Raw genomic sequence first — 27,877 nt, forward strand, 5'->3', positions numbered from 1 at the left:
CCAGTAATATCCCCCTTTCTCTCTGCTCTCCATCCTGACACTGATCTCTCGGCCCAGCAGCAGCTGCAGAGAAGGGGGGGGGGGGGGAGATAAGGGGTGGTGGGGAGAAAGCTTTCCGGTGGTACTGCAGGGAGATGACCTGAAAATATTCTTCTAGTAAATGCATCCTAACCAAGCACATTTTTTTCATTAGTTCTGCTAGTCATAAATTAAAAAAATAACAAGAAAATTGATGATGGCTTAGGAGACCTTACAAGAAATCAAGCCAGAAGCCATCCTGTAATCATGCTCCTAGGGCTAAACAGTCAACTATATCCAACCCTGATGCATAGCCCTTTACTGCTAAAGATTATTCTACCTCAATAGTTCAAGCATTCATTTTTTGTGCCCTACTTTCTAGAGAAGGGGACTACACCCCAATACTTGTGGAATAGAAACACCTTATGCATATTTCCACACACTGATCCACATCTGACTCAACGTAATAACATATTGCAAAACAAGGCTTTATTTGCAAGAATCATATTTACAATAATTTTGAAAGATTATATCTATTTTACAAATATATTGGTAGCCTAATTTAATGAGGCAACCACAAGTGGAACTTGTGAGCATAGTCACTATTGCTTGCAGTGGCTACACCATATCCACTTTCCCAGTGAGGAATATGTTCTCAGTTCTACCCATGCTAAAAACCCTTCTCTGCAAGCCAAGTCTGTAGTTCTTTATCAAAGTATCCTTTCACTTTGATGGCCCTGGCAATCTCATTAACTTGCGTTGCCGGTGTCTGACCTGTTAGCTGGGTCAGAAAGTCTCGTACTTCAGCTTCAAGAACCTGTGAAAAGTTGGAAATATTACATGATGAGACAAGTAGTTGTATTTGTACTCCCCAGAACACTATACCTTAAAGCGTAACTATACTTTTGTTGCGGAAAAAAAAAAAAAAAAAACATTCCCTTCTGGGTGATTTATGTACATTGCAAGGATTATAACAACCTTTGTTGCAGATTCCTACCTTTTGTTGTTGCTAATGGGAGTGGTTTTATAATTATCAATTAGCTGTACAGCTGCAGATCACTGAGGAAATCTGCTAGGGCTGCAACCCTTTAAATGTGTTCCTATTGGGAGTATCTCACCAAAAATGACAATTTTGTTCCAAGGAAATCTGACTTGTACCTTAGGCAGACTTCTGGGAAAATTGGTAAGCCAATCACACAAGCAGGAAATCATGTTTTTGGGGTGTATTCAGTACACATTCTGTGTACAGAACAACTTCCAGGTAGCCAAAATTACAGCGACTGCAGATTGAAAAGGAAAGGTAATTTTTAATACCATTCAATTACAATATGACTTGTGTCACAATTGTATAAGCTATATTATTTTTCCTTATGTGCCTTTTCTCAATGAAAGTGGAGTTACCCTTTAACCACTTGCTGACCGCCTCACGACTATTTACTGCGGCAGTCAGCCGCTTACAGGCAAAGCGACGTAGACCTACGTCGCTTGCTAAAGAGCCTGTAGGGGGCGAGCGTGCGGTGCGCTCCCGCTCGTTCCCTGCCTAGCCAGCACGTGTGACCGGGGACTCCGATGTCCACCAGCCACTCGTGATCTCCCACAGGAGAGGGAAGAAAGACAGACGGCTGATGTAAATGCAGCCATCTGTCATTCTCCCTGAAGTAATGACAGAGGCTATGCAATCCTGCTATGTAGGATCGTATGTCTCTGATTACTTCACTAGCCACGCCCCCTAACAGTTAGAATCACGCCCCTAGGGACACACTTAACCCCTTGATCACCAATAAAGTTAACCCCTTCCCTGCCAGTGTCCTTTTTACAGTAACAGTGCATATTTATAGCACTGTTTACTGTAGTAATGTCACTGGTACCCCAAAAGTGTCAGTCAGGGGTCGGATCTGTCTGTCGCAGTCCCGCAAAAAAAAAAAAAAAAATCGCAGATCGCTGCCATTACAAGTTAAAAAAAAAAAATTACATAAATCTTTCCCGTAGTTAGTAAACGCAACAACTTTTGCGCAAACCAATCACAATACACTTGTGGCAATTTTTTTTTTACCAAAAATATGTAGCAGAAAACAAATTGGCCTAAAATGTTAAAAAATTTTGATTTTTTTTTTTTTTGAGAATTTCATATAAAAAAAATGTGAAAATAGTTATTTCTTCAAAATTGTCGCTCTTTTTTTTTGTTTATAGTACAAAAATAAAAATTGCACAGGTGATCAAATACCACCAAAAGAAAGCTCTGTTTGTGGGAAAAAAAGGACGTCAATTTAATTTGGGTACAGCGTAGCACGACCGCGCAATTGTCCGTTAAAGTCACACAGTGCCAAGTCGCAAAATAGGGCCTGGTCTTTGCGCAGCCAAATCCTCCGGGGCTTAAGTGGTTAAATTTAGGCTGATCAGTCAATGTGACAATGGTATAGGAAGAAAGGAGGGTATAAGCCATTGGCAATGCATGGAAACAAGCTTTTCTCTTTGAAGCAGCTCATAAAGAGAAATGTGTTCAAATGCTGAATGCATACAAAACAGATTTTTTTTATCTAGCTGCAAAAGGAAGGCAGACTGATAAATTGATACGGTTGTATGCTCACCCATATGTCACCTTCAATCTTGCGGATAACAGTCATTTGACGATTACCATGAGTGATGTCTCTGTACACTGGAATGTTGTGCATACGAGAGCGTCTCACAAAATAAGGGAGATCGGGAGGTGTATCTAAAAATTAAAAAAACAGAAAATGCTAACTTTTTTGCTTCGTGTAGTAAAGTTCTGGAGACCACATGCCTGCAATTCAAAATAAGTATAGAAAAAATATTCAGTAATGAACAGGCTTGCAGCACTACAATGAAAGCACCTGGCATGTCTGCACACAGCTTTGGAGGTCTTCAGCTTCCTGGTACCCTAAATCATAGGACACTGTAATGTTCTAAGTTAGCTCTACCTTGCTCCAAGGTGGTCACTGCAGCTAATAGGAAACCTTTGGTATACTTTTACATTGTAAAAGAAAATTGTTGCACAAGGTAACAGCAAAGTATTTTGGAGCGGGGACAGATGTTGCCAAGCTTAGTGCTGAAACCACAATCCTAGGTCATTAACTGCTGAGATACAAAAGCCACATACGGAGTGCATTATTTTAGTGACTTAAAAACCCATAGCCTTGCATTGTGAAAAGGAGTAGTTGGGTGAAATCATTGGGGTTGATTTACTATAGTGCAGTACCTCTAGATCTTAATAAATGAGGGGAAGCTCTGCTAATTTCCATCATTCATTCAATCATGTGCCAGCAAAAATTCATTTTTTTTTTTAAATCTTCCTTGCGTGTTTTTAGGTATTCTTTGCAAAGTGACGGTTTACCTCATTTACTAAGCTCTAGACTAGAGCAACTGCACTTCCAATGCACAGTAGATTTGCCTTTAGGAAATCAACCCCATTGTGTAGCTCTGCAAAGCAGCAAGTCTTGATATGTAGAAGGATAAACATGACTGACCTTTGCACATATATACAGTATCTCACAAAATGAGTACACCCCTCACATTTTTGTAAATATATTATTATATCTTTTTATGTGACAACACTGAAGAAATGGCAATTTTTATACAATGTAAAGTAGTGATTGTACAGTTTGTATAACAGTGTAAATTTGCTATCCCCTCTAAATAACTCAACACACAGCCATTAATGTCTAAACCGCTGGCAACAAAAGTGAGAACACCTCTAAGTGAAAATGTCCAAATTGGGCCCAATTAGCCATTTTCCCTCCCCGGTGTCATGTGACTCGTAGTGTTACAAGGTCTCAGGTGTAAATGGGGAGCAGGTGTGTTATTTGGTGTTATCGCTCTCACTCTCTCATACTGGTAGTTCAACATGGCACCTCATGGCAAAGAACTCTGAGGATCTGAAAAAATAATTGTTGCTCTACATAAAGCTGGCCTAAGAAGATTGCCAATACCCTGAAACTGAGCTTTAGAACAGTGGCCAAGACCATACAGCGGTTTAACAGGCCAGGTTCCACTCAGAACAGGCCTCACCATGGTTGACCAAAGAAGTTGAGTGCACATGCTCAGCGTCATATCCAGTGGTTGTCTTTGGGAAATAGACATATGAGTGCTGCCAGCATTGCTGCAGAGGTTGAAGGAGTGGGGGATGTCAGCCTGTCAGTGCTCAGAACATACGCCGCACACTGCATCAAATTGGTCTGCATGGCTGTCATCCCAGAAAGAAGCCTCTTCTAAAGATCATGCACAAAAAAGCCTGCATACAGTTTGCTGAAGACAAGCAAACTAAGGACATGGATTACTGAAACCATGTCCTGTGGGCTGATAACACCAAGCTAAACTTATTTGGTTCAGATGGTGTCAAGTAGGGCTGCACGATATTGGAAAAAAAGTACATTGCGATATTTTTTTTTCCAACGATATATATTGCAATATTGAGAGGAAATCGTGGAAGTATTGCAGCAGGGCAGCCTTCTTCTGATTGTAATTGCAAATTGCACCATACAGCCAGGGCAGGCCAGGTTTAATGTTATTGTAGGGATTGACAGTGACAGTCAGTGTGGATTAGGCACAGTCGGGACTCAGTAGTGGCAGGAGGTAGAAGAACACAGCCTGACATGACATCTGTCCAGTCCCACGCGTACTGACTCGACTCTTCACTCTGAACTTTTACAATACCAGCTTGTTTCCAGTTCTTCAGTGTCAGTGTGTTGGGGGGAGCCGCTGATTGGTTACAGGGAGGAGCTGAGCTCCTCACTCTAGGATCATATTACCATCAGCTGGAGAACTAAGCTAGCTGCTGGCAGGCAGACTGAATGTGTGGGACAGATGTCGGCTCTGTTCTGCTACAAAGACTGTGAGTCATCCCGACTTCTCCCTGCCTAATGCCTATGCCTTACATCATTATCTTCGGCGATGTGACAATCGTCCACGCCCACAACACGATAGTCGATATCACATCGACTATCGTTCAGCCCTAGTGTCAAGCATGTGTGGCAGCAACCAGGTGAGGAGTACAAAGACAAGTGTGTCTTGCCTACAATCAAGCATGGTGGTGGGAGTGTCATGGCCTGGGGCTGCATGAGTGCTGCCGCCACTGGGGAGCTACAGTTCATTGAGGGAACCAAGAATGCCAACATGTACTGTGACATACTAAAGCAGAGCATGATCCGCTCCCTTCAAAGACTGGGCCGCAGGGCAGTATTCCAACATGATAATGACTCCAAACACACCTCCAAGACAACCACTGCCTTGCTACAGAAGCTTGAGGGTAAAGGTGATGGACTGGCCAAGCATGTCTCCAGATCTAAACCCTATTGAGTTTCTGTGGGGGAAACCTAAAAACGGAAGGTGGAAGAGTATAAGGTCTCTAACATCCACCAGCTCCGTGATGTCGTCATAGAGGAGTGGAAGAGGACTCCAGTGGCAACCTGTGAAGCTCTGGTGAACTCCATGCCCAAGAGGGTTAAGGCAGTGCTGGACAATAATGACACTTTGGGCCCAATTTGGACATTTTTACTTAGGGGTGTACTCACTTTTGTTCCCAGCGGTTTAGATATAATGGCTGTGTGTTCAGTTATTTTGAGAGGACAGCAAATTTACACTGTTATACAAACTGTACACTCACTACTTTACATTGTAGCAAAATGTCATTTCTTCAGTGCTGTCACATGAAAAGATATAAAATATTTACAAAAGTGTGAGGTGTACTTACTTTTATGAGATACTGTAAGTATGCAAGAAGGGCCAGTTCACATTAGTGCGATCACAGAGAACGCATGTAATTCGGAGCGCACTGCTCCTAAATTACATGTGATCTCTGTGCGGTGCAAATTTCAGCCATACAGTTTGTATGGCTGAATTCGCACCACAATCACACTAAACACGCACATGACCCTTTTTTTTATCCGCAGCAGAATCTGATCGCATGGTGGTTCACACTAATGCGATCCGATTCTGTGCGAACTTGCAGATCGCACTGCGATATGCGATCTCAACTGAGGGTGTCGTTAACTTTTAATTGACACCCCCTGCGTATCGCATATGGCAGTGTAAACTGCCAGGGGTGTGGATGCGATGCGGGAACACGCTGTATATTCGCAGCATTCCCGTATCGCAGAAGTGTGAACCGGGTAGTTCATAACAGAGGTTATAAAGATAGATGGCTGAATGGGGTCTATAGACAGACCAAGGAGAATGATAGAACCAAGCTTTTATTTAGATCACAAGGAAAGAAAGGGGAAAAGGGAAGTGAAGTGTGATTATGTATGCAATACACTGAGTTTGCAACTAGGGTTAAATAAATATGCGGCAAGCATTGGTCCCTATTGAACGAATGATACAATGATAAGTAGATTTATTTCTAACTCTCCCAAAATTGTATATAGAAAGGCCAGTTCCCTGAAGGACCTTTTGGTTCATAGTGACATACAGTGGAAACCCCCAGCACAACACAGAAATGTGGGAATGCGAAGATGTGGTATGTGCAATTATTGTTCCTACACGGTAGAGGGTGATAGATTGGTCCTTCCCTCGGGAAGACCCCTCAGGTGCAATCAGAAGGTGACGTGTTATCTATGTCATCGTATGCACCTATTGGTCCTTCTATGTTGGTAAGATCATTTGAACGGTTCGGAAATGTTTACAGGACTATATCTAGGATATTGAAACGTACCATCTGAAAGCTCCCATTGCACGTCATGTAGGTTTGCACCACAATAGGGATCCGATATGTTTAACCGCTTGCTGACCGCCCACAGTAATATTACTGTGGCAGTGCGGCTCCCCTGCGTCCAGTCACGTAGTACTACGTGACTGGAATGCATGTGTGCGCCGCCGGAGCCGCGCTCCCGCTGGGTTTAGACACAGCGGGAGCCAGGCCCCTGGAGGAGAGGCAGCGATTGCCGCCTTCCTCTCCCGATTGTACGGGAAACGGAGAGAAGACCCGACTGCTTATGTAAACAAAGCAGGTGGATCTTCTGTGAGAAAGGCAGGGACAGATCATCAGTTTCAGCTAAGCTGAAACTGCGATCTGTCTGTGCCTGTCACAGAACCCCCCCCCCACACACACACACAGTTAGTAAGCATATAGGCATACATTTAACCTCTTTGATCACCCACAGGGTTAACCTCTTCCCTGCCAATGGCATTATTACAGTAACAGTGCATATTTTTAGCATTGATTACTGTAGTAATGTCACTGGTACCCCCAAAAGTGTCAAAAAATGTCAGTTAGGGGTCCGATCTGTCCACCGCAATGTCGCAGTCCCGCAAAAAATTGCAGATCGCCGCCATTACTAGTAAAAAATAAATAATAAATAAAAATGAAAAATAAAACAATCCTGTAGTTAGTAGACGCGATAACTTTTGCGCAAACCAATCAAAATACGCTTATTGAGATTTTTTTTCCGAACATGTGTAGCAGAAAACCAATTGGCCTAAAATGTTAAAAAAAATTTTTTTTTTTTTTTTTTTGTGAATGTCCTATAGCAGAATGTGAAAAATATTGTTTTTTTTCACAATTGTAGCTCTTTTTTGTTTATAGCGCAAAAAAAAAAAAAAATTGCACAGGCACAAGGATGTAAATTTTGTTTGGATGCAGCGTTGCACGATCGTGGGGGTAAAACCTTCCGGGGCTGAAGTGGTTAAATATGTGGGTTACTGAAGTCGTTCCAAATAAAAAAAGAGGGGATGATTATGATTGTATGGTCCTGCAGCATGAGACAAGATGGATTTGGGAACTGGAGGCAACTAATACTGATAATTGAGTTTCTCTCCATTTCTTCCTTTGAATTATATATATAAAAAATTTTTTTTTTTTTTAATTTCAGGTACTTATATAGCGCTGTCAATTTACGCAGCGCTTTACATATACATTACACATTCACATCAGTCCCTGCCCTCAAGGAGCGTACAATCTAAGCAAGCACGCACATTGGCGTGATCTCGATGTGCCTGTGTCCCTCGGACACATAGCAACAAGTTTTGGTTTTAGGGCCCTGTGATTAGCCCTCCTGATCACATGACGGCTGTGTCCAATCACAGCTGTCATGTAATGTAAATACAGCTGTTGTAACGGCTTTGATCTCTTCTTCTTCTCCCACAGATCCAGTCAGTGAGAAGAAGAGAGGATCTGTGCTGCAGCCAGGGGATCAGTGAGTTTGAAGCATTTTTTTTGCTAATTACTCACTGATCACAGGGGGGGGGGGGGTCTGTGCTGGTAATCAGAACATTGATTACCAGTGCAGACCCTGGGGGGGTGCCACTAGAGCCACCAGGGATGCCCACCATGGCCACCAGGGATGGCAATCAGGGCTCAGGGAGCCTGTCAGTGGTGCCCTTCTATCAGTGCTGCCCACCATTGCCATCTATCAGTGTCCATCATTGCCATCTATCAGTGCCGCCCATCAGTGCCACCTATCAGTGCCCACCAATGCTGCCTATCAGTGCTACCCCATCAGTGCCTGTCAGTGTGGCCTCATCAGTGCAGGAAAAACTTATCTATTTACAAAATTTTATAACATAAACAAAAAACTTTTTTTTTTTTTCAAACTTTTTGGTCTTTTTTTTTGTGTACCAAAAAAGAAAAAAACCTTGCGGTGATCAAAAACCACCAAAAGAAAGCTCTATTTGTGGGCAAAAATGACATAAATTTGGTGTAGGTACAGTGTTGCATGACCGGGTAATTGTCATTCAAATTGCAACAGCGCTAAAAGCTGAAAATTGGCCTGGGCAGGAAGGGGGTGAAACTGTCCTGTATGGAAGTGGTTAAAGAAGATCCAATCACATGACTTGTTCCAGCTAGCTTTTTTCCCTCAAATAATTTATTGATTTATTTTCATAAGCCATATTCTGGAGCAGCACTAAGCACATCCATGAACCGCACTGATTTACGAGTCGCCCCGACGGGAAGATTTCTGCCCATTACAGCAAAGAACATTTCAATGAGGGTACCTTTAGGGGGGATCCACCCGGAGGGGGTTACTCCTGTGTGCTTTGGGGGGTTGGGCACCTGAAGAGGTGGGATGAGGCGCTCCACGAAGCGATATTCGTCATGTGACTCTATAATACCCGGGTACTGAGAGGTCACAGCGGATCCCAACCCCCTATAAGGGCGCTGAAAAGGAAGAGAGAGACATTGATTAGAGGCGCTGGATTCCTACAATACCAGTGTGCTGGGGCAAATGTCTGTCCTACATGGAGCTCAGAGGTAGCAATCCTCATCCTTTCACCAACATTACAGTGTTCAAGAAAAGTCACCAAGCCATAGCTTCAAAGCAAGGAATGGCTCCTACACAGCTAACCTCTAAGGCCCACTTTAAGATAAAGCCTCTTGCAAACTAAAGGGAAATAATAGGAAAAACAGAATAACATGAAAAGCCACACACCTGTAGCCTAACAGCGTTCTTCACGATATCTAACGCTGTCCTTCCACACAAGGAGGCCGCCATCTTGGTTTACCAAAAAGGGTCAGTTTCCTGTCTTCACTAGGGTGTACCAACATGGCCGCCCGGCCTTCCGCTAGGCGCATGCGCTTGAGCAGTTGTGGTCAGGGATTCGCAGTGGGTGTAGCAATGTGGCGGTGTAAAGAACGAGGCTGTACGTCATGTCGTAAACGCGCGCGTCCATGTGTCGATATAAGGTACGTGCGCGCTCCTGCTCCCTCCTCTTTCTTTCCTCCATTTTGAGAGACGCGGAGTGGCCGGTGAGGAAATGTTGGGTGATAGTTTGTGGCTGGAGGGGTGCGGGGAGGTCAGGTTGGTGGATATAGTGGGGCAGTGTGTGTGGAGGAGTGCGGGGTCACGTGGTGTGTGCGGGAGGCTCGCTGCCTCAGTCACAGGGGAGTTCTCTCCCTCATGTCACACGTGATCCCCGGAGTTCTCCATCCATCAGACTCACCATGGGGCCCTATGGGACTCCTCTGCATCTCCTCCACTCTGCTTCCTGATAATCATTGCTGAAGGTTTATTGGGGTCTCCTGGGAAAGCTTTGTCAATGGACCCTTCACATGGGAGCGACTTGTAAATCGCATGACAAGTCTCCCCATATTGTCAGCGATGGCCGTGTTCAGATCCATGTGACATTGACTTTTGGTGCCGCAACAAGTAGTTTCTGCACTTCTTTTGGTGTGTTTGGATGCGACTTGTTTAGACATCTGTGCCTGAAGTCACACGGACGTGTTTTGAAGTTTTAGATAGTCGCATGTTTTTAAAGCACATTCAGTGTAAGAAGGGCTCCGGATATTGAAATCTAATGCATGAGCCATCTTCAGGGGCCGCTTCCTGAGAGGAAGGGCGGCTTCTCATTGGTCAGTGTGATCATGTGGCCAATCAGAGCTGTGCTGACTTCATGACCCCTGCTGTGGTACCCTGTTGTGAGTGCCCCAAGGGCCCCGCTTGGTGCGGGCGAGTGCCCCAAGGGCCCCGCTTGGTGCGGGCGAGTGCCCCAAGGGCCCCGCTTGGTGCGGGCGAGTGCCCCAAGGGCCCCGCTTGGTGCAGGCGAGTGCCCCAAGGGCCCCGCTTGGTGCAGGCGAGTGCCCCAAGGGCCCCGCTTGGTGCAGGCGAGTGCCCCGCTTGGTGCAGGCGAGTGCCCCGAGGGCCCCGCTTGGTGCAGGCGAGTGCCCCGAGGGCCCCGCTTGGTGCAGGCGAGTGCCCCGAGGGCCCCGCTTGGTGCAGGCGAGTGCCCCGAGGGCCCCGCTTGGTGCAGGCGAGTGCCCCGAGGGCCCCGCTTGGTGCAGGCGATCGCCCCAAAGACTGATATAAAGGCAGAAGGGTTTTATCCTTGATGCAATCTATGCATTACGATAAAAAGCTTTCGGTGTGTCGCAGCCTGCCTCAGCCCCTCTAATACCTGAGCCCTATCTCTATCCAGCTATGTCCTTCGGCCATCCAGGACTCTCCCCCCCTGATTGGCTAAGACAGCAGCAGTACCATTGGCTCCTACTGCTGTTAAAGTCATGTAGCCAATCGGGGGAGAGAGGGGGTGGGCCGAATGGTAGCTCCATGTCTGAATGGACACACAGCTGCATCTTGGTTCAGGTGCAAGCTGCTTGCTGTATGGGCAATCGGCAGGAGGGAGGGCCCAGGATAAGCGAAGATGGACATGAGATGAGGATGCAGAGACATGTGGAATAATATCGCACCTCACTGGTTGGTGCTGTGAACTGTCACTTTGTAATATAATAAATCAAATAAAGTTCCTGGGGGGGGGAGCAGTGTTGCAATAAAACGCACATCACACCACCCTCTGCTGCAGCCTAAAACAAACTCCTCACACACTAAACCACTCTGGATTAGTCTCTGGCCAAGTGTTAATACGCCCTTTAAAAGAGAAGTGGGGGCAAAGCTCTTTGGGTCATACTAATGTGGGTAACAGGAGTATAAGTGTGCTCTGCTGTGACCCAGAAGCAGCTGACAGCAGGCTACAGTTTTCTGTTGGCTGATGTCAGAGCCACTGCAGACTGGAGGGATCCCAACAAGAATGGCGGGATCCTCCCAGATTCCTGACTAGCAGCTGGCTATGTCTTAGTGTGCAGCTTATAGCTTGAGCCAGCCTGGCCCAGTGAGCAGTGGAGGAGCAGAGAGCGATGACTGACAGTTTGCTCACTCCGGACCTGAGTGGTCATGTGATCGCTGAGTTCTTGGACTTAGAGACAGCAAGGGACAGCTGCAGCAGGTAAGTATGTGTTTTGTTATATTTCCTTTAATATGGTTGTAACATTGTCCTAAAGGTAGAACTGACTTTGTATCATCAGCCAAGAGGCTTAGAAAGGTGAGGTAATGTTTGATGCTTGGGTTTGTTCAATGCTCAGAAACCTGACACATGAACAATAGGAAATCGTGTTCGGCAGTTGGTTTGTTGGTGTCAGCTAGTGATGGTCAGTGCATTCAGCTCAAATGTTTTTTTTTTTATATATATATATATATATATATATGTGGATGTTTCCTTGTTATCCACTGATCTACTAAAGTAAAGGCTGAAGGTTTCTCTGCATTACGGTAAACCACCTGATTGCAGCTCCCCCACCACCATCCTTAACGGAGCTCGATCTTGGTCCAGCGCTGTGCACAGAGCCGTGGCTCTCTCCCTCCATTGGCTCTGCTGCTGTCAATCCCAGCCGGGGAGGGAGGGGGATGCGCGGCGCGGCCAAGTCATGCTGTGTCAATGGACTGTGCAAGCCCACACTAGTGCCCCCATAGTAAGCAGCTTTCTACGGTGGGCAATTGGCTGGGGAGGGGTCAGGAACAGCGGCAGGGAACCGAAAAGAGTAAGATCGGGGGAGCTCTATGCAAAACTCAACAACTCCCACTTCTACAACTTAAAATCTTATCATTTTGTAGTCCAAGATCAATACTGGGGGGTGGGCTCTTTGAGCTAATACTGAGGGTCTGCAGAAGAAAACAGGATAGTTTGTTTTTTACAAAATATTACATTGGTATAATAAACAGACTAGAGCTGAGCGATTAATCATTAAAAAAATTGCAATCTTGATTCAAACCCCCCCACGATCTTAATCCGGCATTTTCACGATTCATGTAACAGTGCCGAGTAGTTCAGTGCTCACAGCTGTCAAAAAAAAGCCAGCAAAGTTATCACTACATTGCTCAGCACTGAGATGGAGAAGCATTGTATCATTTTGTTCTTTTAGATCAAAGGGATGAACTTTGGTCTGTAAATGAGGTCAGTTTAACTTACAGGAGTTGTAAAGTCTCCGGGTTTTTCACCTTAATGCCTTAATGCATTCGAATGCATCCTTTTTTATTTTTACCTGATTGTTCCAGCAACATGCACAAGCCCAGCGGTTGCAGCCACTGTCACGGGCCCTCATTGGATAAATTGATAGCAGCGGGAGCCATTGGCTCCCACTGCTGTCAATCAAATCCAGTGACATGGGGGGGCGGGGGCGAGTCCTGCTGTCTGTCAATGTGCGAAGCAACGAGACTCGTGAGCGCGCCCACACGGGTGCCCCAATGGAAAGCCGCTCTCCATGGGGGCACTCGATGAAGAGGAGCTAAAGACTAAGCCTTTTTCTGACATTTGTTACAAGTTAAAATCTGTATTTTTTTACTAGAAAATTACTTAGCACTGATGTATGTTTACATGCAATTTAACTATATTGTAACTTAAGATGTTTTTGTTTTTTGCAGCAACCATGCAGATTTTTGTAAGAACTCAAAATCTACACACCCTTGAGGTGTCTGGTCTAGAGACTGTGTACAATATCAAGGTAAGTGTATCTGATCAAACTGCTTAAAGGATAACTGTACTAGAAAATATAGGTTAGTGCTGCCCGATGTAAATAGTTGTAGCCGTGTCTTGAATGTTTGGTTTTGGCTGTCTGGATTATGGTATTACTATTATATGTACTATTTATTTTACACCAACGCATGACCCAAATATGAAGTACAGTTGCAATGGATCTACAGTTTAAACCACTTCCAGACCAGTCCTTTTCTGGCACTTTTTGTGTACATGTAACAATCCAGGATTTTTCTCTAGCAATTACTTAGAACCCCCAAACATTTTTTTTATATATACATTATTTTTTTTTTTTTTTTTTTTTTTTAAGCAAAGGCGCTAGACTAGAGAATAAAATGGTGGTGGGTTTTGCAATTTATTTCACACAGTATTTGAGTAGTGGTTTTTCAAACGCCTTTTTTTGTAATATTTAAAAGATGTTACACCGAGTAAATAGATGCCAAACATGTCGCGTTTTAAAGTTGCGACAAACTGCGTAAATATTGCTTTTTATAGGTAACTCTTTAAAATCCTTACAGGTTACTGCTTTCGATTAGAGGAGTTCTACTGCCTAGAATGTGAGGATACCTCACGTGTGGGGCGATGGCTGTGCGTGCAGCTTTTGCACAGAGGGGTGGGGGCACGTAAAATTTGTTTGTCTTTACACTGGTACTTTAATTTTTTTTTTTTTTTTTTTATTGCTGTCACAATTAATGTAAACATCCTTGTTGTGGCAGGTACTCTAAGGCTCCATGTACACGGGACGTTGTTAAAAGTCCCTTTGAATGCTGAAATTTTTAGGACGTTTGAAACGTCTGTTTGGTCGCGTTTGTACCCGCGTTTAGCGGCGTTTGCGGGCGTTTGCGTTTAGAACTGTTCCTAGAGGTCAAAAAAATGATTCCCCTTTAAAATGGAAAAACGCGAACGCTAAACGCGGGTCATTGCGTTGACGCGTTCGGACGCGTTTGTGCGTTTGAAACGCCGGGAAACACTCATTCGAACGCAAATAATTGCGTTCTAAAAACAGTCTCTGAACGCAACTGCCTGCAAATGACTGTAAACGACCTGGTGTACATGGACAGATAAGATAAAATGTAGATGGGTTCAGGGGCTTCTGAAAAAAACGCCCAACTGCTCCTAAACGGCCATTTCCAGCGTCCCGTGTACATGGAGCCTAAAGAGCCCCAAATACTCTTTAAGACTTCAAATCGTTCCTTTGCCCTTAAAAGCATTCCAAACAACAAGATCAGGGTTTTTGAATTATTTTTATTTTTTTTAAAAAATTGCCATTGACATCTGGGTAAACTGGCAGTGAGGTCATTGTTTTCGGGTTACCATAGTGGAGAGCTGATGCCAGTGGAACAGAGGAGTCCAAGCAAAGTTGCACAAGGTCCCTCCACTTCCCTCCAGCTGCTTTTAAAAGCAGTTTAGCGGCTAGAGAGCCAACCATCTGCTCTAAAAATCACTGCTGCAGACATCATCCCAGTATAACCACTCAAAGTCCAGTGTATTAGGAGTACGTTGCTGGTCCAGAAGTGGTTAAAAAAATTTGCTTTTTGCAATGTGTATTTTGATGCTGATTATAGAATTTTTATTTTGTGATTGTTATAAATAATTTTGATCTCATTGGAACTTTTTATACTATAGTCTTGCTTTGCATCCATCACACATTCTATTTGATCTTCTTTCAGGCTCAGGTCTCCTCTCTAGAGGGAATTGCCTGCGAAGACCAAGTTATTCTTCTTGCTGGTACCCCCCTGTCTGATGAAGACACCCTTAGCCAGAGTGGAGTATGTGATCTCAGCACTTTGGATGTTGCTGCTCGTCTGTTGGGAGGTCAGTATTTCAGGGTGCAAGTACATCTTCAGGCATTTGCGTCTATAATGCCTAATAAAGCTTTACCTTGGGTCTAGTTGCATATTTGTTTAGGTAAGATAGAAGCATAGGTTTTTATTGCATAGAATTAATTTTCCAACCACGAGCCAATCACACTGCTCTACCAGACAATCCTTTCATGATCCTAATTATACATTCTCTACATGTTGTCACATCCACCTTGCTCTAATAGTAAAACATCCATGTGCACAGTTTAGCCTTCACACCCAATGAGAAATCCTTTAGCTGCAAGATCAACTCTTTGCATGTGCATTTGAAAATGTGCATTTTTGGCATGAACATCACCTAAAAAACCCCAAAACAATATTTTCTAAAAGCATTGGACCACTGGAATAATTTTAAGGCATGAAAGTTGCAAGATGCCCACAGTAGTACACAGATGACAACCATATATGATATTGAAGTATGAAGGCTGCTTTTTTGAATGGAACCCCAATGCATTCCTTTAAAACGGGTAATGTAGCGAACCACAAAACATGCTGCCACTGCTGCACAAAGACATAACTACCTAGTGTGCTGCCACCTCTTTTTTGTAAAGAATGGGCTGCATTAATAAATCATGCCTTAATGCATAGTGTATGGGTCCCTAATATAGTCATCCCTCTGTTCCATATTCGACATGAGATGAGTTAGATCTGGCCATTGTCTCCAGGACTAGACAAGGATCTTATGTTTATGGAAGGTGCCTAACCCTGCTGGTTTAACACTTTCTGGAAGAGCATTTGATTTGACAGATTGGGGAAAAAGCCCATCCCAGTCACTGGTGCCCTCCAACATCTGCCTGCACTATGCATATTCTCCACTTTACTGTCTACTATATGGTTTAGCTGAACCAACGTGATCATTATGCATGTTCCTGAAGGCAGTCAGATTGTGCTTGCATATTTGACTGCCCTCAGTCTATGGTGACACTTGGGATGGCATTGTTTTGCAAAGCAATACAGTCATCTGAAGTGCATCCCTTCGTCACGGAGTAAAATGTTTTTTAAAATGTTATAACTAAATTTAAAGGGTGTGTAAGGGTCTACTTTACTAAAATTAGCATTCTGCCAAATTTTAATGTGCTGTGTTAAGCTTTTTATCTGAGACTTAAATGATCAGTTTTCAGTTTGTCATCCCATGTAAGGCTGCCACTAGACAATTCATTTTAACAATCCTTACAAAGAGATGTGTATTTCTTTGTTATGCATATTTTTTACCTTTGAATGCTGTCCTTGAATTGATGTCCAAAAGTCCTGAAACTTCTGTTTAGCATTGCCATCTTGGGTAAGATTTGAGCAGCCCAGCAGAATTTCTGCTGCTCTGTAGTATTATAACCTTTCGCTGCTCTTTCAACTGCTACATAAAAGGTTATGTGGGGAGCTGGTCCGGCACAGAGTAATAAATCCTCCCTGAAGAAAGCTATAATGTGTGAGGGTGGTGGTGGTGCTAGGGAATTCAATTTTGCATATCTTGAAACGTTAGGCTATCATTTTTGTATTGGCGGATGGGTAGAACTAAGCTTGGAATTCTGGTGAGAATGTCTTGCCACAGGAATCGCTGAGATATGGGATGGATATATATATATTTTATTTTTTTTTAAACATGGTTTAGTTTGATATCCTCCTGTAAATGTTGTGACTAATGTGTAAAATGCTTTCTTTGAACAGGTAAAGTCCACGGTTCTCTAGCTCGTGCCGGAAAAGTACGAGGCCAGACTCCAAAAGTAAGTTTTTGTTTCCTGCAATGTAAACCACATTAGTCAGGTATTTTCACCTATAGTAGCTGTGTGGCGCAAGATTGGAAAACACTGTTATCCAAATAATCCAGAGAGATTTCTACATTCTAAATGTATACATATAAACCACTCACTAGTAATGTCATTAGTCTTGTATTTGCTGTTTTCCCATTCTGCTCACTGTATTTTTTTTACTGCGTTTGCAGGTGGCCAAGCAAGAGAAGAAGAAAAAGAAGACTGGCCGGGCAAAGAGGCGCATGCAATACAACAGGCGCTTTGTTAATGTTGTGCCCACTTTTGGCAAGAAGAAGGGACCCAATGCCAACTCTTAAAATGTCACAATGGGTTAATAAACAGATATAGAACTTCAACCTGTTGTGTTTGAGTTGAGAATATTTTATAGAAACCATTTTATTTAGTGGTTGTAAACATCAGACATGAAATATGAACAAAGCATATCTCTCTATATAGTGTGTGTGTCTCAATTCAAAGCACCAAAGGGGAGATTTACTAAAACTGGTGCAGCTGTATATGGTACCCAGTCGGCTTCGAAATTCAGCTAGTTCAGTTAAGCTTTGCCAATAAAACCTGGAAGCTGATTGGTTTCTTAACAGAGCTGCACCAGATTTTGCATGTTCCAGTTTTAGTATGAGACCCCCCCCCCCCCCCCTAAGTGTCATTCCTTTCTGCTTTTATGTTCCTCTGCTTTTGTCAGGAGTCACTACTTCTGACAAGTTTTACAGACCCAAAGAAGTGAAACGGTGATGGGAGGGAGCTCCAGCTGATTGGCAGCTTCAGCTCTGTTCTTGTGTAAAGGGGGGGTTGTCCCTCCTCTCCTTTCTGCATCATGGCTATAATATGCAGGTAATTGCATATAAAATGAAGTACAGTGCCTTGCAAAAGTATTCACCCCCTTGGCATGTTTTGCGGCCTTACAACCTGGAATGAACATGGATTGTCTTGGTGAAGAGTTGCCTGTACTGCAGGTTTGTGCCGTAGTATGCACTGCAAATTATCACATTATGGAAAACTTGAGCGTAAAGGAAACCCTCCCAACACTGCACTGTCATCGCTTATTGGTTCTGGGCACATTCTTCCCCAGGGGTTCCATCTGTTTGGTGGCTTGACTGTAATAGTGTCACTCCTGTGCATTCAAAGCCTATCACAATGGCACAGAGTGGGTGTTGTAAACACAAGCTGGGCTATGCAGTGTCCATGACAGCTGATAAACCGAATGAACCATTTATGACGGAAGACTTATGGGGCCTCTATCGCAAAAACCCTGCTGGTCAGTTTTTTTTTTAAGAAAAAAAAAAACTGAATACCACTTCTAACTAGTACAGGAAAGCGACTGTACAATTGCTGTTGCGCACTAATATTTGTGCTTGTGACTGTTCTGTTTTTGTGCTTATACATGTCTGTCTTTTTGCTCAACTATCCACAATTTCTCTTAAGGCTGGGTTCACACTAGTCTGAAATGTGGGTTTCTTTGCATCCAGTTCGCATGACGGGATTGTGACCTGTCAATGGAGCCGGTTCACACATCTCCAGATCGGATTGCAAAGGGGTCCTGTGCATCTTTGGCTCCATTTCAGGTCCGGATCCAGCAAAAAATTTGGGCCTGAACTGGAGAACAGGGATGCACCGGACACCTGTCGGCCCCACCGTTCTGTAGTGTGAACCCAGGCTAAAGGACTAGTGAGGTGAGCGAAGGGCTCCTTCAGTCAAGCATGCTGTTGCAGTGTATGGTAGGCATTTATTTGTATTGCATTAGAACAGCCTGTTTATTATTTATAAATGGATGTCCAATGCACTACAACAAATGAAAAAAGTTACATGACCATTTTTATCAACACAGGCAGCATATGCATTGTGCTCTACTTTGCAATGTCTTAGAGTGCCATTCCCAGGTAGAGCAGATACTTTTTGAAAATGTGTTCTAATTTGTTCACAAGTGTAATTGGGCCCTGAAGGACAATCTGCTCTAACAAAAAGCTGATCATAATACCATGCCCCAACTCTGTCTCTAAGATTTGTTATGGGTGCCCAACAAATGATCTCTTCTACTACCTAGTGCATGTGCCACCCATGCTAAATTAATAGTATCCAGGGCTCCATTTGGATGTTATGCTGCCCCAGGCACACCTGAACGATAATATCCTTTTGTGCAAGCTCTGCCTCTTATGTGATTAAATGCCTGCTGGAATGCATTTCTGGGGGTTGCATGCTGTATGCATTAAAAGTATTTTTTTTTTTTTTTTTTTTTTTTTTTTTTGTAGGATGGGTTTGCCTTTTACATAAGGTGTTATATCCATGTTTAGGATGTAACATATTCACCCAGACCCCCATTCCCTGTGACTGCAGCTGCAAGGGGGAGGAACCCCCACCCACTGTCACATTTTAAAATTGATGTGGCTGCAGGGCTTTCTCCACCCAGCCACATCATTCATAGGAATCTAAATTAAGAAACTTCATATCTCAACTGCCACTGCAGCAGAATGCTTGTAGTTCTCAATGGTCTGTGAGGATGCTGATGAAGCACCCTTGTAGTCCATTCACACTTCCTACAGCTTTGTACAGGCTGGCAGTTGCAGTCTGTAGGAGCCTGACATTGCACCTGTGATGTGCTGATTTGCAGGCGCAATGCTCTGCAGGCTCCAATAAAGAGATGCATTTTTCTTCCTGCAAAAAAGGCTTTTTTTTTTTTTCCCCTGAAAGGTCAACTTGGTCTTTGAAGAAAGAAAGGAGAGCGCCTCTGACTGCAAAGAAAATTTAATGCAGAAATCAAAACTCACATAAAAGTAAATAGTATAGTGTGTGTCCGTGACATCAGGGGCTCCGTGGTGATGAGGCGGTGATCCGTAGACGTCCGGAGCCCCTGATGTCCCAGACACACGTTATACTATTTACTTTTCTGTGAGTTACTACATTTAATTTATGCATTAAATTTTCATTGCACCCAGAGGCGCTCTCCTTTCTTTATTCATATCCATGCAGAGTTGACTTCACTCTTCCCGAGAGCTGGCCCTGAGCAGCAACCATCCACACCTGGAACTATTCTGGATCCTACAGATGGACTCCTCCACTGTCATTTTATGACCCCATCCCCTGTGATTTGCTCATGGGACTATTAACCCCCCCCCCCCCCGTGTGTCCTATCTCCCTTGGTCCGCCTTACTAATTATTATTCTTTATTATTTCCTGTTGTAATACTATTTGTCCTTAACACCCCATTGCTCTTAACTTGGTCTTTGAAGACCATCAAATGGGAAAAGTTGTGTTTTCAACTATAAAGACTCTTGTCGCTCCTCTCCTCATTCCTTCTGCAGTTGATGAATTTGGACAGAAGGGATAAGGTTTTTGCTGTGTATATGCTGAGGCTGGGGTGCCCCCTGTAACTCTGCTGACCGTCCACGGTCATTATGATAAGCTCTAATAGTATCTAAGATGGTCAGTGCTTTGTGATTAGCTCTGATGCTTCAAGGTCTGCACAGTGATGGTCTGGTGCTGTTATCAGACCCCAATTTTATCTCCTAATGGAGGCCAAATATATTCTCCATGGTCAATGTGTACAATGTATGATCACGAGGTGGGTGATTTCTAGAACTGGAGTGTACAATATCTGGTGCAGCTCTGCATAGAGACAATCGGCTTCCAGTCCCCCCCCCCCCCCCCCCCAAAGCTTAATTGGACAAGCTGAAGTTAGAAGCTGTGACTACCATGCACAGCCGCACCAGATTTTATATTCTAGTTTTAGTAAATTAACCTCAGTGTGTCACTGATAGAGCTCTATATCATATCCAAAGTATAGGCGGTCCCTGGGTTACAAACTGAGGGAGACAACAGGAAGTGAGGGGAAATTTACCTCTAAGAATATAAATTCACTTCTGTAAGAGTTCTCATGGGAAAAAAGTGTCTCCACTGAAGTTTTATCACCAATCCTTGTTTCCACAACAACCCAAAATTTTCAAAATTCAATTGTCAAAGGGACAGAAAGTAAGGTGAAATCCTCTGAACAGGGGCACAGACAGCAAAACAAATGTTACAGGGGTGTTAACCCTTCCCTATGCTATCCAAAAAACTTTGAAAATATTATTTTGGCTGGAACTAAACTTAAAAAAATGTACCTGTTCCGAATTACAAACAAATTCAGTTTAAGAACAAACCTACAAACCCTATCTTGTTCGTAACGTGGGGACCCCGGTTAGTGTGAGCTGTTTAGAATTAGATCCGCAGCCATCATTTAATCACTTGTTGGCCACCTATTTTTGTGCCCCCACCCCCTGCTATGATTGCACAGCGTGGACGTCAGTCAGCAAGTCTCTGCCACTGATCTATGGCTTGGCTGTGGTCAATCAACGCAGGGCTCTGTACAGATGAAACTGTTTCTTATACCTGAAAAGCAGAGATAGGAAACAAAGATATGTTAGTAAAAGCAGCACACATTTAACCCCTTCATTGCCCTAAATGTTAACTGATGTCATTAGTGCAGTGACAGTGTATAGTATTACTGTAATAATGTCACTGGTGATGTTATTCAGTGTCAGATTGCCACACTATCGCAGCCCATAAGTTGCTGATCACATATCGTAGTTTGTAAAGGTATAACTTTTCATCCGAAAGATGTAGAATACATTTTAGCCAGACTGGTGACCTTTTTTTTATTGGATATGTTTAATAGAAAGGGGGAAAAAGAAAATATTTTTTTTATTTTGCAAAAAATAAACCCAGTGCTGATCAAATATAAAAAAACAAGGCTAAAAATGTAATTTGCGTATAGCGCAAATGTCCTGGTCATGAAGGGGGGAAAACATGACAATCAGGATCCCCCCCCCCCCCCCGCTGCAGCAGATTGCATCATTCTTTTTTGGGGGGGTTGGGCCTTCCTCTGGCTCAAGTGTGTGTGTGTGTGTGTGTATATATATATATATATATTTTTTTTTTTTTTTTTTTTTCCCCTTTTTCTTTTTTTAACCTGATCTTATCAGAATTGTGCTCAGCAGCATTTAGATTTTCTCCTAAGTAATGCCTGCAAACGATACAAGTCTGCCATTTGTTGTCACATAACGTATACTACTGCAAACGTATTAGCCCCGCAGAAGTGCTTGAAAGTGGATCTAACATACAGATGAAAACACATGCAGAGAAACGTCCCTATCTGCGTGTCCCCGAATGCTGATCTCCAAGCTGAGGAACCTGTCAGATGATTGATATTCTCTGCACCTGTGCAGTATGAATGAAATGCATTGAGACGCAGCACCCCAACTTTCTCACGTGCCTACGGTGATGCAACCCCGTTTTACAACTCATTGCATCAGATAACCTAATTGGTTGCGAGTTATTGAAGTGGGTACGTCAAAAAAAGGCGACATATAACGTGATGGGCCAATGCTGACTTGTGACGAGAACAACTTACTGTGCATGTGTCATGCGTTCCAATAGATTTCCTAATGAGACAGAACATGAAGCAGCGGAGGACATCTTACACCCACACAAGTCTTGAATTTTACATTAATTTTAGCAGTTAACACCTTATATACTGAAATAGACTCGTTCACTGCGACCGAGTGAATAGTTATTTCACTATATAATCAGTTTGTTGCTGAGCGGTGTACCAAGATGGCGGTCACCACCTTCTGCCTGCAGGTTTCTTGCTATATTACAATAATAGAAATGTAATACTGTTATTAAGTATACAAGGTGAGTTTACTGCTAAAATTAATGTAAAATTCAAGATTTGCGTGGGTGTAGGAAGATGTCCGCCGCTGCTTCATGTTCTGTCACATTAGGAAACCTATTGGAATGCATAGCACCCATGTTGGAATGCATGTGCATTAAGTTGTTCTCATCTGAACGTCACTTCTGGTTGCAGAATCTGATGGGTAGCGGTATTTTAATAGAACACCACCTATCAGATTCTGCAACCGGAAGTGATGTACGGACTAGACCACCTTACTGCGCATGTGCCATGCATTCCAACATGGCCGATATGCGTTCCAATAGGTTTCCTAATGTGACAGAACATGAAGCAGAGGCAAACATCATCTTACACCCACGCAAGTCTTGAATTTTACATTTATTTTAGCAGTAAAGTCACATTATATACTGAAATAGACAAATTCACCACAACCGAGTGAAATAGTCTATTTCACTATATAATCAGTTTGTCGCTGAGCAGTACGGGGTGTACCAAGATGGCGGTCGTCACCTTCTGCCTGCAGGTTTCTCGCTATATTTACTATATTACAATAATAGAAATGTAATACTGTTATTAAGTATACAAGGTGAGTTTATTGCTAAAATGAATGTAAAATTCAAGACTTCCGTAGGTGTAGGAAGATGTCCGCCGCTGCTTCATGTTCTGTCACATTAGGAAACCTATTGGAACGCATGTGCATTAAGTTGTTCTCATCTGAATGTCACTTCCGGTTGCAGGATCTGATAGGTGGTGTTCTATCAGAATACCGCTACCTATCAGATTCTGCAATCAGAAATGATGTACGGACTAGACCACCTTACTGCGCATTTGCCATGCGTTCCAACATGGCCGCTATGCGTTCCAATAGGTTTCCTAATGTGACAGAACATGAAGCAGAGGCAAACATCATCTTGCATCCATGCAAGTCTTGAATTTTACATTTATTTTAGCAGTAAACTCACCTTATATACTGAATTACAGTTCTACATTTCTATTATTATTGTATTCTAATAAGTATAGTGAGAAGCCTGCAGGGAGAAGGTGGCGACGGCCATCTTGGTACACCCCGCACTGCTCAGCGACAAACTGATTATAAGGTGAAATCAAATATTTCACTCAGTCGAAGTGAATTAGTTTATTTCAGTATATAAGGTGAGTTTGCAGCTGAAACAAATGTAAAATTCAAGACTCGCGTGGGTGTAAGAAGATGTCCGCCTCTGGCTGCTTCCTGTTCTGTCACATTAGGTTACTTATTGAAACGCACAGCGGCCATGTTGGAACGCACGGCGCGTGCGCAGTATTTTGTTCCTGTCCGAATATTACTTCCGGTTTCAGACTCTGCTGGCAACGTTGCTGCACTATGGAAGCTCCGGAAACTGAGATTATTATACCAGGCCGCAGCAGTTCCCCCACCTCAGTGATTATACCCACACGGGAGGATGGCAGGGAAGGACCCGGAGTGTGTTCACTGTGTCTCTCCGGACCCGGGAAATACACGTGTCCGCGCTGTAATGCCCCGTACTGTAGCCTGGCCTGTTACAAGGGGCCCCGGCACACGGCCTGCTCCGAGCTCTTCTACAGGGACTGTGTACTGCAGACTCTGAGGGAGGAGGAGGCGGGGGGACGGGGGAAGCAGCAGGTGGAGGAGATGCTGCTGAGGCTGAGAGAGGAGGAGGAGGCAGATGGAGAGGAGGAGGCTGGAGAGGTGATGAATGAAGAGGAAGCTGAATTATGGAACAGTCTCAGTGCCCAGGAGAAGGCTCAGTTCACCAGGCTTGTAGAAAGTGGGGACATCGGAGCCTTAGTCCCTCAGTGGAAGCCCTGGTGGCACCCTGATGGGATCAGACATGAGAAGATCCTGGAGCTCCCGGAGGAACACAAGTCTAGGAGAGAAATGTCTGATGAAGCCCCTGACACTAACACCCCGGAAGACTCTCCTAAGGCCCCGCCGTTCCCTGCAAATACCCAAGATGTGGGCCCAGGCGTCCATGACCAGACCTCCACTGTGCCCCCAATACTGAACTCCATCCCACCCCTGTGCTCACTCAGCCGCAATCCCTCCCCTCTATTAAAGTACAGTGTGGTCAGTGTAATTTACAGCTACGCCTTTTCCCTTCTACGGCACAATGGCGATGTGAGCGACCCGGACATCCTATTACATTTCACAGAGACCTTGTTTTCTGTTTCTTCTGCTCTCAGCACCAATGCTGTGTACAACTCCACAACTCATGCCTTGAAGAGCGCCGTCCGCTCTGCCTCTGACCCACAGCTAGGAGGCGATAGAAGCCTAGCCTGTTCTGCCATGGAGGCCGCATCTCAGATTCTACATGGTGATCAGACCAAAACATACTCTCTGGCTGCTCTCTCCCACTTGTTCCGTTTGCTGGGAAGGGTGCGTAAACAGGTAGCCGGTGATAAAGACATCCGGAAAGGTGCCTTCAGTGCCAAGAAGAAATGCTTGTTCCTGGCTGCCTGGGTGAATGAGAATGAGGACTGCTTGGCGGTGTTGTCTAAGGAGATCATGGCGGAGTACAGACAGTATATGGATGAACTCAGTGGGGTGGAAGAGATTTCTAGAGGACTGCAGAAAGTCTGGGGTGGGAAAAGGCCAAAGGAGAAGAAGAAACTCATACAAGAAGTTGTTCCACCAACAAATGAACTCTGAGTGTTCACAAATGGAATATGAATGGTGGTTTGTCAGGATAGAGCTGCCATTGATGACTCCTTTACAAAGGTGCAAGCTCTTGAGACATCATCCTTCCTTCGCTACATAGGGGGAGATTTACTAAAACTGGCGCAGCTGTGCATGGTTACCAATCAGCTTCCAACTTCAAGTTGTTCAATTAAGTTTTGACAAGAAAACCTAGAAGCTGATTGGTTACTATGCAAAGCTGCACCAGATTCTGTGTACATCATCCCCATAGTGTCATGACATTGATCTAGAACAAGCATTTCACTCAGTTCTGGCAGCATAGGAGCTTTCCCTTTTAAAGGAAACCTATCATGAGATGTGTTAGTCCTCAAAATGCTATTTGCCTGGTTTAAAGAGGAGCTCCAGTCATTTTTGTGAAAATTAAGGCTTCTTTCACACGATCCGCCTCCGCAGGCGGATCCGTGTTGCTCAGCGGGGATCGATCCGCGATCCCCACTGAGCCGGGCGGTTGACAGCTCCGTCTCCGCTTGCAGAGCGGAGAGGGAGGTGTCTCAGCACCCGCTGCCCTCTATGGGGGATCGGAGGAGAGCGGACCGCTTGTCCGCTCTCATCAGATCCGCTCCGATTACTGAACGGATGGAAAAATAGGGTTTCCATCCGTCCAGATTTCAGCACAGGATCGGATGCAGAGGGTAGCGGGTGTCAGCGGAGGTCACCTCCGCTGACATCCGCTGCCCCATAGAGCTGCATGGAGGATCCGATCAGATCCGCCTAAAAAACTGACAGGCGGATCTGATCGGACCGCCCGTGTGAAAGAGCCCTAATAGGTCTGCAGCTACAAAAACTGTAACTGCTGAATTTTAATAAAAAGACACATTTGCCTGACCCAGGATCCAGCGCTGTGCTCGCCCAAGGGTGAACCAGAGACCGTCTTTGGATATCGGCATCTTAACTGTGGGCACTTGGCTGTGACAGCTTGCAGCTTCGCAGCAGGGTGCCCGCTGCGCATTGTGTGTGGGGTCACTCCCCCCAATAAGTTTTCCAAATGTCAAGGGGGGGGGGGGGGCCTTAAAGTGGAACTTCCCCTTTTAGGTGGAGTTCTGCTTTAGGTTCTGAGTTACTTGCCTGGAAGAAGCATGCAGATCAGTATATGGACTTAAGGCTTCTTTCACACGGTCCGCCTCCGTAGGTGGATCCGTGCTGCTCAGCAGGGGATCGTAAACACAGATCCCCGCTGAGCAGGCAGGTGACAGCTCCCTCTCTTCTCTGTGTGTGGAGAGGGAGGTGTCAGAGCCCCATGCATCTCTATGGGGGAATCGGATGAGAGCGGACCTCCTGTCCGCTCTCATCCGATCCCCTGGACGGATGGAAAATAGGGTTTCCATCTGTCCGGATTTCACAGACAGGATCGGATGTGGGTGTCAGCGGACATGTCCCTGCTGACATCCGCTGCTCCATAGGGATGCATGGAAGATCCGAGCAGATCCACCTAAAAAACTGACAGGCGGATCTGATCAGATCGTTCGTGTGAAAGGACCCTTACTTTGATTTTAACCTGCTGCATTTTGTACCATGCAATTGACTGAAAGTGCTGAAGATAGAGAATTTCAGGCAGCCTGCAGTCTATGAAAAGTAATGAAGTAATCAGAAACTGCAGGAAAAGGGAAAAAAAAAACAGCTCCCTTGCAGTGGGGCTGTGCCTGCACTATAAAGGTTAAATACATGGCTATGGGATAGGAAAGCACAGTTATTTACCTGATCCTTCAGTCCAGCAGGCTCCTTTCCAGTCTAACACTGGAGCATAGAGGAATGCTGTCTGCAGGGTGAGCAGAGGATCCGGTTACTAAAAGTGCTTTCTGGTCCCATAAACAAGCATTTAATCCTATGCAGAATGGGTGCAATTCCACTGTGACAAAGTGTTTTTGGAGGGAGGGTTATTGGTGTTGGGCTTTAAAAATGGCAATAACAACTTTGTTTCCTATAATGACAGGTTCCCATTAAATTGTGTGTGCATCCTACTTTATATTTAAAGATTAATGGCTACTATGGATAGCCTCCTATTTTGCTCTAGCAGTAATATTGTTTGTCTTTTTTCTGGTTAATACTGAAATGAAAGTGCTGGGAGCATTTCAGCTGCTGTAAGATGGACCCTCCCTAACATGATTGTATTTAAATGCCAAATATATTTTTGTACATAAATAAAAAACATTTTTTTGCATCAAGTAGCTTCCCTGGGGTTTGTAATGAATGCTCTTGGTGTGGCTGTAGAACTTTTTGTATTCTTTCTATGTAGCCAATCAGCTTCTTCCTTTTCTGTTGGTAAGACAGGCAAGTTTTAGGGGTTTGCACGTATTTGTGGCCCTATGAAGGGGCTGGATAAGTATTGCACCTAAAAAAAATGTGTTACTCTCCTACCTAACATGTGAAAATTGCTTTTTAAAGTTCTAAATTCTACCCACGTCTAGTCAGTTTCATGGAAAAAATAAAAAGTTTAAATCCAGATGTTGGTAGCGCATACAGCAACTCTCCAAAAACAGCAGCCAGCTATCACTAGGCTCACATTAACTATCCATTCCTGAGGAGGCGGTGTGGGAATTGTAAGTATTATATGCCCAGTGTAAAAAGGAGTACAAAAATCCATACTTCTTTTAACCAGTTCTGGACC

At 44.2% G+C, this 27,877-nt stretch overlaps 3 protein-coding genes across 3 annotated transcripts; 2 read left to right on the forward strand and 1 right to left on the reverse strand.

The window, feature by feature from the left end:
• Positions 1–492: 492 nt before the first annotated feature.
• On the reverse strand, positions 493–9,522 carry MRPL49 (mitochondrial ribosomal protein L49). Its single transcript, XM_082270561.1, has 4 exons — positions 9,399–9,522; positions 8,965–9,127; positions 2,607–2,731; positions 493–835 (listed from the first exon to the last, which is right to left on the reverse strand). Exons 1-4 carry the CDS (start codon positions 9,459–9,461, stop codon positions 689–691), a joined length of 498 nt encoding a protein of 165 aa, XP_082126687.1. The 5' UTR covers positions 9,462–9,522; the 3' UTR covers positions 493–688.
• Positions 9,523–9,638: 116 nt separating this feature from the next.
• On the forward strand, positions 9,639–17,232 carry FAU (FAU ubiquitin like and ribosomal protein S30 fusion). Its single transcript, XM_082269735.1, has 5 exons — positions 9,639–9,715; positions 13,158–13,237; positions 14,940–15,084; positions 16,794–16,849; positions 17,068–17,232. The coding sequence occupies exons 2-5, from the start codon at positions 13,163–13,165 to the stop codon at positions 17,191–17,193; spliced, it is 402 nt and encodes a 133-aa protein (XP_082125861.1). The 5' UTR covers positions 9,639–9,715; positions 13,158–13,162; the 3' UTR covers positions 17,194–17,232.
• Positions 17,233–23,919: 6,687 nt separating this feature from the next.
• On the forward strand, positions 23,920–25,246 carry ZNHIT2 (zinc finger HIT-type containing 2; the record flags this gene model as incomplete). The annotated part of the gene is made up of 1 exon (XM_082270252.1): positions 23,920–25,246. The coding sequence occupies one exon, from the start codon at positions 23,920–23,922 to the stop codon at positions 25,222–25,224; it is 1,305 nt and encodes a 434-aa protein (XP_082126378.1). The 3' UTR covers positions 25,225–25,246.
• Positions 25,247–27,877: the final 2,631 nt, after the last annotated feature.

Source organism: Pelophylax lessonae (genome assembly GCF_965119305.1).
Source record: "Pelophylax lessonae genome assembly, chromosome: 10".
Classification (NCBI taxonomy): domain Eukaryota; kingdom Metazoa; phylum Chordata; class Amphibia; order Anura; family Ranidae; genus Pelophylax; species Pelophylax lessonae.